At 33.9% G+C, this 12,595-nt stretch overlaps 1 protein-coding gene across 1 annotated transcript in view; it reads right to left on the reverse strand.

The window, feature by feature from the left end:
• Positions 1-12,595, reverse strand: part of LOC111147527 (HBS1 like translational GTPase) — an 84,333-nt gene that overhangs the window by 20,138 nt on the left and 51,600 nt on the right. The window contains exons 6-9 of the mRNA XM_022503590.1: positions 9,673-9,932; positions 9,048-9,213; positions 6,218-6,335; positions 1,751-1,897 (exon numbers count right to left, since the gene is read on the reverse strand). Of these exons, the coding sequence (XP_022359298.1) occupies positions 1,751-1,897; positions 6,218-6,335; positions 9,048-9,213; positions 9,673-9,932 (691 nt within the window). The remainder of the gene's footprint in view (positions 1-1,750; positions 1,898-6,217; positions 6,336-9,047; positions 9,214-9,672; positions 9,933-12,595) is intronic.

Consider the following 12,595-nt stretch of genomic DNA (forward strand, 5'->3'; position numbering starts at 1 on the left):
TAAATTTCTGCAATAAAATGTAAAGCAAGACAGTAAAATATAAGCATAAAATCTATTAAATATGAAATCTATTAAAATTTAAACTCAGAGTATGAGATCTTACTATTAACATCATCTAAAAATAACTTTTCCTACAACAGAAAGCCCAGAAACAAACTTCAATACACACAGAATGTTTTGTATATGCTGTAAGTGATTTCAAATTTAAGGAGACAGAGTGAATAATTTATTAAACTGTGCTCAGACCAACTACTGAAGTAAAATAAAATTATTGATACACCCCCCCAAGCCAAAGAGACTAAAAATGTATATGTGATATGAACTCTGCCTGCTGTAGTATTTAGGGTTAAGTGTAACAAGGCATAACTTACTTGGAAATTCTTGTCAAAATAAGATGAATTAATGGGTGGACACGGAGTAGACAGACAAAGATGCCATCAAGTACATAGGAGAATCTTAGGTAATGGGTATAATATGGTATTTATTATAGAATTCTTTCTACTATTCTTTCCTTTTTTCTATTCTCTGTATTTGAGAATTTTCAAACTAATAAAAGGTGTATGTAATCATGATACTGTAAAAGAACTATGTAGAAAAATGCAGGTGAAAAAGTATCTGATCCCAGGGTAAGATAAGAAAGTACCTAATCATAAAAGAATCAAAAGAAAATACTTATAAATTTGAATATATGTCAAAACACACAAAATGAAAAGTAAAATAACAAATTGGGAAAGTATCTAAGACAAGATAAAGGACTAATATTTTTAATAAATAAATTATATTTAAAAATTGCTAAGAGAAGTTTTAAAAAGAGCGAATTATATAAATAATTCCAAAATTAAAAACATAAATGGTTAATATATAAAGTATATTTAAATATTAACATTCAAGTTAACAAAAAAAGAGACATGCTTTGCATATCAAGTTGGAAAATAATCACTTAATAATAGCAGTGTTAATAAATGTTCGGGTAAGTACATATACTATATGTGTTGAGAGTAAGTAACTGGAACTTTTCTTGAAGGCATTTTGATCATACATATAGCAAGTCCTAAAAATGCATATGACCTTAGGTGCAGAAATTCCCAAAGAATAAGCTTTTTCTAAGTACACACATAACACACACACACGTCTGGAAATATTCACAAATACGGGATTATTTGACTAAGTTACATATATCTTTAAAACAGACTAGAAAAAAGCTATAAAAACCACCTGTTCATACAAAAGTTAATTACTTGGAAACATGCACAAGAACATTATCATTTTTTTAAAAAGGAGATAACAAAACAGATAACATAACATAACACAGCATTATGAAGAAAAATATTTTTACATATAAAAATAAACAGATGGATCTGCAAAATGAAAAGTCAAAAGATTTCAGAGGGAAAGGGGGAGTTGGAAAATAGGTTATTTCAGGTTTCTTTATACTAAATTAAATTGTGTATTATTTTATAACTAAAAACAATTTTAAGATTTTTTTTTATTTAAATTCAATTAGCCAACATATAGTACATCATTAGTTTTTGGATAAGATTTTAAAATTAATGTTGGAAGTTAGAGAAGACATCTTTTTGCTTAAAAATTACTTCTATCTTATGTATTTAATATGAGGATCATGAATTCTTTAAATATGGTCACTAGACTGATAAGATGTACTCTAGTGACCTCTGAGGTCCTCGATAGGGCAGGATAACATCTTAACTAACATCTGAAATGAAAGGAATGCTCATTTGCCTTCAAATACCTGATCCATCTTATTGACTGCAACCGCAAGCTGGGTGACTCCAAGAGAGCGAACCAAGAGGCCATGTTCTCGTGTTTGTCCCCCAGTCTCAAACCCAGCTTCAAACTCTCCCCTGCTGGCGTCCACAACTAAAATGGCTACATCAGCCTAAGAAAGAAGAAATAATCAAAACTAGGAATAACATCACAGCATTTTAATTCAAAGGACAGATTAGTTGATTAACTATGGCCAGACTTTAAAGGTAGACTTTAACCTGACCCCAAGCCCCAAAGCAAACCAAACAAAAGACTTATACAGATGGATTAAAATTTAAATATAAAAAAAAATACTAGCAGGTGGCCAAAAATAATGACATAAAAAATTTTAAAAATTCCCATATTTGATTACATACCAATTAAAATATCAAGGCAAAGGAAATACATAAACACAGTTAAAACATAAAAAATAAGTAAAATAAATATAAATAAATAAAACAGGAACAGATATTTGTAAAAGTTATAATCAATATGAACTTTACTAAAACAGGGAAAATAGACACAGCTCTGTAGAAAAATAGTTAAAGGGTACAAACAATTTGCTCAAAAAATACAAATGGCCGAGAAACATGAAAAAATTCAAATTCACTAGAAACCAAAGGACATTAGAAATACATGAACATATTCTTTCCTTCTCCCACTTTCAGAAATCACATAAGCAAGACTTAAAAGACAGAATGATTTACTACAGGCAAAGGCACAGCACCGCCTGTTTAAGGGAGGAAGCTAGCTTTCTGGAGGGCATTTTCACAGTAAGTATCAAGTCTTAAAATTATATATATTTTGCTTCCCATCACTTCCATTTCCTGGAATTTATCCTAGAGAATTATAAACCAACAAGGATGTTTACCAGAGTACTATTTACGATAATGAAAAACTGTGAACAAATGAGTCCTCCAAAAACAGCACATTCACCCTTTAAGGCAGAGAAAAAGAACTTAACAAAGGTTCTGAACCTTTCTGGAGCATTTTGAGAATGAGGTGAAAGACATTTTTCCTCTCACACGCCATTTACACACAAAGAAAGAAGTAAGCTAGCCTTCGCCTTAGTTCCTTTTCCTCTTTAGCCTTATTGACACTAGTTTTATGGGTTCCCACTATTCTTTCATGTTGATGCTTTTTTTTTTTAAGATTTTATTTATTTATTTATTTGAGAGAGAGAGAGAGAGAGCACACAATCAGGGGGAACAGCAGGCAGAGGGAGAAGCAGGCTCCCCGCTGAGCAGAGAACCCAATGCTGAGCTCGATCCCAGGACCCCAAGATAACAACCTGAGCCAAAGGCAGACGCTTAACCGACTGAACCACCCAGGCACCCTGTGTTGATACTTCTTTCTGTGACTCCACATACATCATGTGGATGCAGTCTTTGAAAATTTGCAGAGAATGCTTTGTGCAATCACAGGTGTCCCTCTACTTTCATCCTCATCAAGTATTTCTGTCAATGCCCTGTCAGGACATCCCTGAAAGGAGGACTCTTGTTTTTTTCCCCCTTTGCGGTTTTTGCCTTGCAGGCCTACCTATTCTTACAGAAATCTGTTTTTCTATAATCCAGGATGTAATGACGAACTCTAGCAGTGCCCTCCAGAGCTAGCTCAGACTGGTACTGGATTATCGCTCTCTCAAGGATCCTTTTACATTCCATCCACAGGAAGTGCTCTGGTCTTCTGAACAGTCTCCAAAATAGCTTTCCTCTTCCTTGTTTCCTCAATGACATTTAAAGTTTGTGCTATCGAGTTTTTAAAGAATTTCACATATATTGCCATATAATCTTCACCATAATGAGAAATAAAATGGTCCAAAAGTAAAGAATTTATCAGATACTTTGCTCTGAACAGAACTTTAAATTAGAAGTACCACCCACATACTCTGGTGGGGCAATTTACACCATGATTTCTATTCCTTTTTGCTTACCCAAATACTCCTGCCTTTCTTCTCATCTTAAACTCAGCATTCATTTCCAATCCTTCATGACTTGAGACACTGAACCCTAATTTCTTCAATGAGATCCAGTTCTTTGAATAAGAATTCTTGGTTAAGAGCACAAACTGGAGCAATCCATTTGGAAACTGACTCTGCTTCACTCATGTGTACTCACTGAGGCCTCACACCTCCAGTAAATTGTTTAATCTTGCTGTAAATGTGGAATGACAATACTGTACACCTGAAAATAATATTACATTATATCTTAACTAACTGGAATGTAAGTGAAAACTTAAAAAGAAAAAAAAAATTGCTCACTTCACAGAAACACTTAAGAGTAAGTGTAGTTTATATAAAGCACCCTGCCCTGACCTTCCAAATCCTAGGCTCAATAACTGTAAATCTCCTCCTAATCAGTTTTTACTAATAACTGTCAAATTGTATTTATTTTCTTAGGTTAAAATTTGAAAATCACTGGGACGCCTGGGTGGCTCAGTTGATTAAGCATCTGCCTTCGGCTGGGGCATGATCCCAGAGTCCGGGGATCGAGTTCCACTTCAAGCTCCTTGCTCAGCGGGGAGCCTGCTTCTCTCTCTCGCTGTTTCCCCTGCTTGTGCTCTCTCTCTGGCAAATAAATAAAATCTAAAAAAAAAAAACAAAAAAAAACCTGAAATTTATTGAATTGACATTAAGATATCTAAGGCAATAAATACTCTTCCTAATTCTCTTTCCCATTACCATCTCCAAAATCTTGGGGGGCAATTTCTCTTTTTTCTTGCAGCAGCTTGTCTTTGGGAGCTCAAATGCCTACCGGTCTTCAAGGAAGCTTTTAGCATGACAAAGAGATCTTTCCTTATCACGTATACTGTGTATATACTTCTTGTGGTACATATGTGTTAACCTTTCATCTTTGTATGTTTCACCTTCCTATGTGATTTCCTTGAGGAGAAGCAGCATATTGCACATTTTAGCTTGTATCCCTAAAAGCCCACCCCAGTATTTTGCACACTAAGTTCCCTAATATGTTCAGCCCATTTCTTTGTCATATAATAAAATTCAATTCGATAATTTCTGAAATCCTTTCCTATCCTAATTCCATTAGCCATTTGGAATAAATGATCTTTATGATTATTCTGGAGTCTAAGATTCTAGGATTCAAAAACATTTTACTGTAACTGTTTGTTTTGATATTTCCCTCTCCCATTAAATTAACAAAATGTGCTTCTTAGTTCATACCCCTATATTGCTTACCATAGTCCTTGGCACACAGCAGGCATTCAGCAAGTATTCATTGAATGAAAACACACACATACACAATGAAACAAAGGGAAAAATACATTGTTTCCTTTGGTACATGAAATGGTAAGTACACTAATTTAAACTAGGGATGAGGCACCAGGATGGCTCAGTTGGTAGAACATGCAACTCTTGGTCTCTGGGTTGTGGGTTCGAGCCCCACCGTGGGTAGAGAGTTTACTTAAAAATATAATCTTTAAAAAAAAAAAAAAGTAAAATAAAATAGGAATAATATACACCTTCTTTACAAGGAGTAAACTAAATGTATACAAAACACCTCATATAGTGTCTAGCCCATATTTGGTACTCAATCAAGAAGGATATTTTTTAATCTTCAATATCTTGTTCAGTCCCTGGATCTTAAATTATTATTTTGAAATTATATATCAATTTCCTGAAATAGAATATTTTCTCATTCATCTTCAAAATATTCTAATTTATTTATAGAACATCCTTTTTAGGTTGATGAATGCTCGTATTAACATTCCCTTTAAACAGATGTTAAGAACTCCGAAAATGCCAATTGCTTAAGTCACACTTTCTGCCAAGCGACACAGGCAAACTTTTGAACTCTTTATATTTTCCATTTTTTATTGAAAAAAAAGCTGTGGCCTCTATGTACAGTGCTACTTTCATTGTTTTAATTTTTTTAAAGTTATTATCTTTGATTTTTTTTCAGTATCCTTAAGAATTATATAACTCTACAAAAAAAAAAAAAAAGAATTATATAACTCTACAAATTGCAACTGTTTTTTAATCCTCCAAGAAAAGTAAATAAACCACAGGGGCAAAACTCCCAAGCTTCACTGTTTCTGCTTTTAAAAGATACAGGCCTTGAAAATAAATGCAGTGAAAAGGCAGACACTGAAACATTCTCTCCAGCTCATTAATATAATATAAAGCTATGTTTCATCAAGTACCATGCCAGTATTTTTACTGTAAGAAATTCATGGCTTTTATATAATAACTAGAAAAATATAATATATATAATATATAGTAATACATAATTAATATATAGTTATATAATAACTAAAGAAGTTTTATATAGGACCAATAAGATCATAAAAATATAATCTTTATGTTTTCAAATTTTTTCAAAAGTTAAAATTTTTAATTTCAAAATATTTTAGAACTTCTAATCCTAGAATTATAAGCTCAGCATCAGGAAACTGCATGTACAATCAGTGTAGTATAATTCAGGAAACATCTGAATACCTGGGCTGCTCCTGTAATCATATTTGGAATGAAATCCTTATGGCCTGGAGCATCCATTAACGTAATAACTTTGGTTGTGGTCTCAAACTTCGTCATACCAACATCCATTGTTACTCCCCTTAAAGAAAACATAAAATGGTTAGAACACACTATAGAAATACTATCAGTGCTATGGACTAAATTATTTAATAATATGGGCTAAATGACAGTCTAAATTCTTAAGAAATAATGGGAGTTTTATTACACAGTCTACTATTTTGATGAATTAAGCTACCAATTGGGGCTAGAATTTCTGCTGTTAACAAAATTATGTGTTGTGTCTTTAAAATAAGGCTGTAGATACCGCAAGAACTTAATCAAAATGCTGGATTATTTCCCATTTCTTTTTTTTTTTTTTTTCTTTTGGTAAAAGGCTAGGTAGACTGTAAACAGAGAAAGATATATGGGGATACCTCTGGAGGAGGAAACAGTAACTACTGCACACCAGAGAAGGTAAAGTGGAGAATGACTACTATCAGGAGGCAGTTTTCCCTCATGTTCATATGTAGATGCTTCACTAATTATAAAAATAAACTTATAAACTTTCATTTCCAAGGCAGATCAGTATGTTACACAGTTAGAAAAAAGGAAATATCAAAGGAGATAGCAAATTTTTAAAAAAATTGAGGAAGATAAACAGCAGTTTGTTTCACATCCCATTTCATCTTTCTTGGAGACCAACAAACACAGTACCGCTTCTTAGCCACAAAAATGTAGGTTCGGTTTATAAGAAAGCCCAGGAAGAGTCTACAAAGGTACTAAGTCTTTCCAGACATCAGGAAAGGGAAGTCGGGTGGGCAATAAACTGGGTAATCATTTATCCTGGTTTGCCCCAAACAGTCCAGAATAATGGATGGGCCATCCCTTTTACTGCCAAGCGTTCTGACAATGAAAGTAATTTATGTGTCTCCCCTAGCAGAGTGCTGAGGTAACTGTGGGTCTCCCTGATCAAGTCATTCTAGCTTCATCTAAAACAATGGGCCATTTGACTTGGTGGAAATGATGCTTAATTCTAAAAATCCTCAAATAATCACCCAGAATACTGATGAACTAAGACTTATTCTGAGCTCCTCCCTATACTGTTTTGACCAGAATATACTCTTGAGCCAGCTCTGGTCTACATTTGTAACCCTAAGGATATAAAAATGTCACTCACTTTACTAATTTCTGATCAACATGAGAAGAGACAACTTATAAATATTTAACATGGTGGGATAAGTAACACACTGTATTTTTGAAATACTATGAAGAAACATACAGTGATGAGTTAAAACTCTTATTAGGTATCTAGACGTATCTGTTATCTACAGAACCAAAGAATATTCTAAAATTGCATCATGCTGAGCATAGAAAACTACCAGAAGCAAAAAATAACAGCCAACCAGTAGATGTATTATCAAAAATAAAAAATAAAAAACCCCATGAAAATTACTGACTATTCTAGGAATTAGATAATTAGCTCACTTGCCAGCTCAACTCAGATATTAACAAGTTAAGTTATTCTAACTTAAATTTTACTGTTCTCTTTACCCACTTAACAGATGACATAAATATAACTAAAGAGCCATATATTTTAATAATCTGTTTGGTAACCTAGTAGGTAGAAATTATTTAGTCTTCTAACACTGAATCATACAAGAATTCCACTGTTTTCGAACATTCATGTTCCAAAAATTTGCAGCCAACTAATTTTCCTTACTAGTTGGAAAAGAAACTTATGATGTGATATAGACTAAAAAAGACCACCTATAAGAAAAAAAAAAAAAAAAAACCCACCATGACATAAAATTCTGTTTATCAAAAAAGCTAAAGAATATTATGACCCCCTTTATTGAGAATTACCTTATATATTATAATGTAGACTATTTAAGACTCCCCAAGAAAATAAATACACACTTTTTTTTTAAAGTATGAAAATCCAAATATATTCTCTAATTATACTCAGAAGGAAGATAGGGAACATGGAATAATTTCTTTGTTGATTTAGGACTTTTGGGAGGACTTCAGAGTCTTCAGTCATTATTTTGACACAGTTGATATACCTGCCATTTCATCTACTAGGTGTCCTCATTCTTTTCTGACAAAGGTGCCACTGGTTCCCCCATCTCTGACAGTTGTGACATGATATAAACAACCACTCTGAATACTTTGAAAGAAATACTTTGGCTGGGGTATATGAATAGCTGTTCTCTCCTGCAGAGTTAGCAATGGGCACAGTAACTGACTAGATTAAATCTCTATTGTAGGAAGTAGATCTAATTACTAGTTCATTGATTCTATCTCATAAAAACATACTACAGAAAGTATAAAGATGAATTAAGTCTGATAATTTAAATTTACTGGTCATTTTAATTCCAGACAGAAGACAGTTTACTACAAAAAGTTACCTTCCCTTAAAGTTACCTTATATAAAATTTAGTCTTATTCATAATTTTAATTCAAAATCAAGTCAATTTAACAAATACTTAGGGGGGACAACTGAAACTTCTCCCACAGAACAATTAAGGTTTTTTATTACCATTTTCCTGTGTGTGGTTTCTTTTTTTTTTTTAAGTTTTTTTTTGATAAACATTCTTTTCAACTATTCTCATAGAATTTGGAAGAGTAGAAAATGTATGTAGATATAATGAAACTATAATAAAAATATTTCCCTCACAATTAAAAGCTTTTCTCTAAAAGAAGTTTCTAAAATATTTCAGGGCATGTTTCATACATATTCAACACATACTATATACTTATTTAAAAGACTATATATCATTTCAAACTAAAAATTTTGAAATATAGTGACTACCTTTCCCTTTCTTCGCCAGTCTCATCCAAGACCCATGCATATGCAAACGAAGCTTTGCCAGCCTTTTTAGACTCTTGTTCATATTTATGCATAGTTCTTTTGTTTACATTACCCAGAAGATAAAGCATATGGCCCATCAGAGTACTTTTCCCAGCATCAACATGACCTAAGGAAAATTGATTTAGGATTAATACTAGGTACATTTTCCAGACGCTGTTCACATTGAGGTATTACATGAATATGTATTCCAATAGTTCACGTCAGTGTTTAGAGTAATAAATACCAGTTTTTATCAAATGATAGTTAAAGTAAATGGAGAAAAAAAGAGTCTCTTTAGAGAGGGGGGAAATTTCCTTGACTTCTGGACATTCGAACTGTCAGTAAGACATGGCATTTTCAAAACAGTCACAAAATGAAAATGCCACAAGCAAGTCTAATGACCTCCTTGGTAATCTGGCATTATTTTCCCCAGGGTGACTAGAAAGCACTATGATGTGATGCCTCCTTGCTTGTGTCCATTTTCACCCAGACAGACACTCAGAGTGGGAACGAGTATACATGCTGCCACCAGGAAGTGGCCAGGCTAAGGCAGAGGTGACCCATCCAGAGGAACAAAGGGCATTACCAATGACCACCAAGTTGAGGAGCTGCTTCCCTCCTTGCCGCTTCTCCAGTTCTGCTTTGACATCTATTTGCTGCCTCAGCTTGCCAGACTTTTTCACCGGCGTTGGTGTTGAGCTCTGCTCTTCTGATATTTGAATGGTGTGGGATGGAAGAACTGGTTTAGAAACAGTGTCAAGAACATCAGAAGCAGCAATGCCAGTTCCTTCACTAAGATGTCCTTTTTGAGGTGTGTGGAAACTATGACCATTTTCTTCAGTTACTCTACAGAAAGCAGAGATAGGAAAAAAAGTGTTTCAACCAACTCAACTGACACCCTATAAGGTCAGAAGGGCAGAGAAGTTGCCTTTTCTTATTCCTTATACTTGCAGACCAACAATGATCTCTTCTAAGTGGCCACTCTATTAAGGTGGAAATGATAAGTAGTTAGACCCAAACCACACAAATACAGACTTGGAGGATCCCAGGAGAAAAACGGTCCAGCAAACACTAAGATAAGAAGAAAATAGCCTATAAAATAACTGAATTCAAGGCCACATAGCCTTAGCCATATAATCCCATCAGAACAAATGCATAATGGAGATATTTTGTAAAACTTGGTACTAAATGTGTTTCTAGAGATAAAGTACTATTAAAAGAAAAAAAAAGCTTCATCCCTAACTCATTCTTCTAACAGGACAGAGACTAACAATCTTTTTCTGTTCAAACACTATCCTTAAGGGAGCTAACTCTGTCTACATTTTCTTAATAATTTCAGCAAAGAAGTTTTTATTTAATTCATTAATTCAACTAATACTTGATTTTCTAAAAACTACAACTTCTGCTAGGCATTGATGTTGAAAAGAAAAGAAGATGCTGATGAGAAATTTATCTACTAATCCCAAAAGCTTACAATCTAGTGAGGGACTCAAATACGTAAAGTAGACCCCAAGGCCATGTAGCATAACCTATTCGCTCTTTGATAATGATGATGCCCCTAAAAGTAAACACGGACCTTAGTTCATTAGCTCTTTGACTGTTATCTACAGAAACTATATCAGTACTATCTATCCCATGGACAGCTAGCAGCGATGGGATCTAATCAACCAGACTACAATATAGTTTACATTCCTTTCAGGGACAGAGATAAACAAAAATGGGACAAAGAACAGGTTAAAATGCAAATTATTAAGAATGAAACCAATTCTATCCAATCCAATTTGGAACTGGCAAAGAATTACATACAAAAAGCAGTTCATGTGAGAACAGTACATTATTTTCTTCTTGTCCACAGTAACAAAAAAACGGACTCATTTTTCCCCTCTCGGGGCATTTTCATATGCTGAACACTGACCCTTCATCCTAGTCCTCAGGGAAAAGTCCCATTAGTTACATTTGCAACTTCCTTAAAAACCTCGTACCCACTCCCCTTCTCTCTCACTTTCGTCAGTCTCTACTAACAATTTTGGTGGTGTTTGTCGACACCATGTAGACAGATTAGCTTCATCTAGACCCACAGGGGAAAAAAATTTAAGCATGTGAAAAAGATTCCAAGTCTTTTAAAGGATTCCAACAGGGTAAATTAAGTGAAATCTTAGACTATAATTTGCAAACATTTGAATGACCACAGTTAGTTCTAAAACCAAACATGACAACTCTGCATTTAGACAAGTTGAAAAAACCCTATAAATTATAATTCAAGTGCTCAACCAAAGTAACTAGACATGGGCTCTGGTTCCGATCAGACCCGGGAGAAATCACAGTTTCTGGTTTCAAATCTCTGTTTTTAGTTACAGAACCTTTTCTCCAAAGCAAAGTTTATGTTAACTCCAGTACGGAGAAGAGATCCAAGCAGAACAGCTATGACTGACAGCAGGTAGAGGCCTGAAGCTCTGCTGGCCCAGCGGAGGAAGGGTTTCACAAAGCAGGGGTCTGACTGGATTATTTCATGTACAACTCAATCACATGAAGGGCTTGTTTTTCTCTTGGTGTCATGAAAACATTCAAATAAAGTCTAGGTAAAACACAAATTAGTTCAATGAATTGTACAGTGTTAGAAGGAAATGAACCAAGTAATTAGAAAAGCATCCTAGCTAAGTCTGTACTTAGTAAAAACTTCTATATATTACCAAGCAAACCTCAGTATTTTAAAGTTTTGAAAAAAATCTCTAAGATGAGGCCTACTACTGATTGATATGAAAAAAAAAAAAAGTAAGTTGGTTGAATTTTTTCAGGTGCTTTCTGATACAATTTTGTAAACTTACCTATTATTATAAAATAACTACTCTGGTGTTTTTCCTAAGCCATTGTTCCAAAAGTAGGAATATTTCTACAGGAATATAGAGACTTAATCTTTCTTCTTCATTTATTTAAATGAGACTGGGAAGCTAATTTAAATTCAAGAGTATTTATTGTCTATGTAAGGTTCTAACCATTTATACTTAAATAAGCTTCTTCTAGAGCGGTATTTACCATCTTTAATATTAGTGAAGAAAAAGTTTGCTGTTTTAGTTTCTTCTAAGCAATGCATTACCCCTTTTTTATGAGCTGCCATTGGGAATCACACTACATATGTATCTATGATACTGAAATCTTGACTCAGAAGCATTTTGTTATCCTTCTCTGTGCTTCCTCAAGATCAAATCAGAATTACAGCTTAAGTTTATCCTTAGTATAAACTTTCTGAAAAATCCTATATAAGTATTTGACACAATATAGCTTGGTCCTTAAGCAATATTATGCATTTCTGAGTATCCTGATCTCTACCTACAGACCTCTCATGTTCTGATGACTTCTCTCCTAGAGCCGTAACAAAATATTGATGCACAGGCTGCTTTATCACCTTTATGTTTTTCCAAGTTTGTTTGTTTGTTTAATATTTTATTTATTTATTTGACAGAGAGAGAGAGACAGCCAGAGGGCACAAGCAGAGGAAACAAAAGAGGGGG

Source organism: Enhydra lutris, unplaced genomic scaffold (genome assembly GCF_002288905.1).
Source record: "Enhydra lutris kenyoni isolate GAN:26980312 unplaced genomic scaffold, ASM228890v2 scaffoldscaffold17, whole genome shotgun sequence".
NCBI classification, from domain to species: Eukaryota; Metazoa; Chordata; class Mammalia; order Carnivora; family Mustelidae; genus Enhydra; species Enhydra lutris.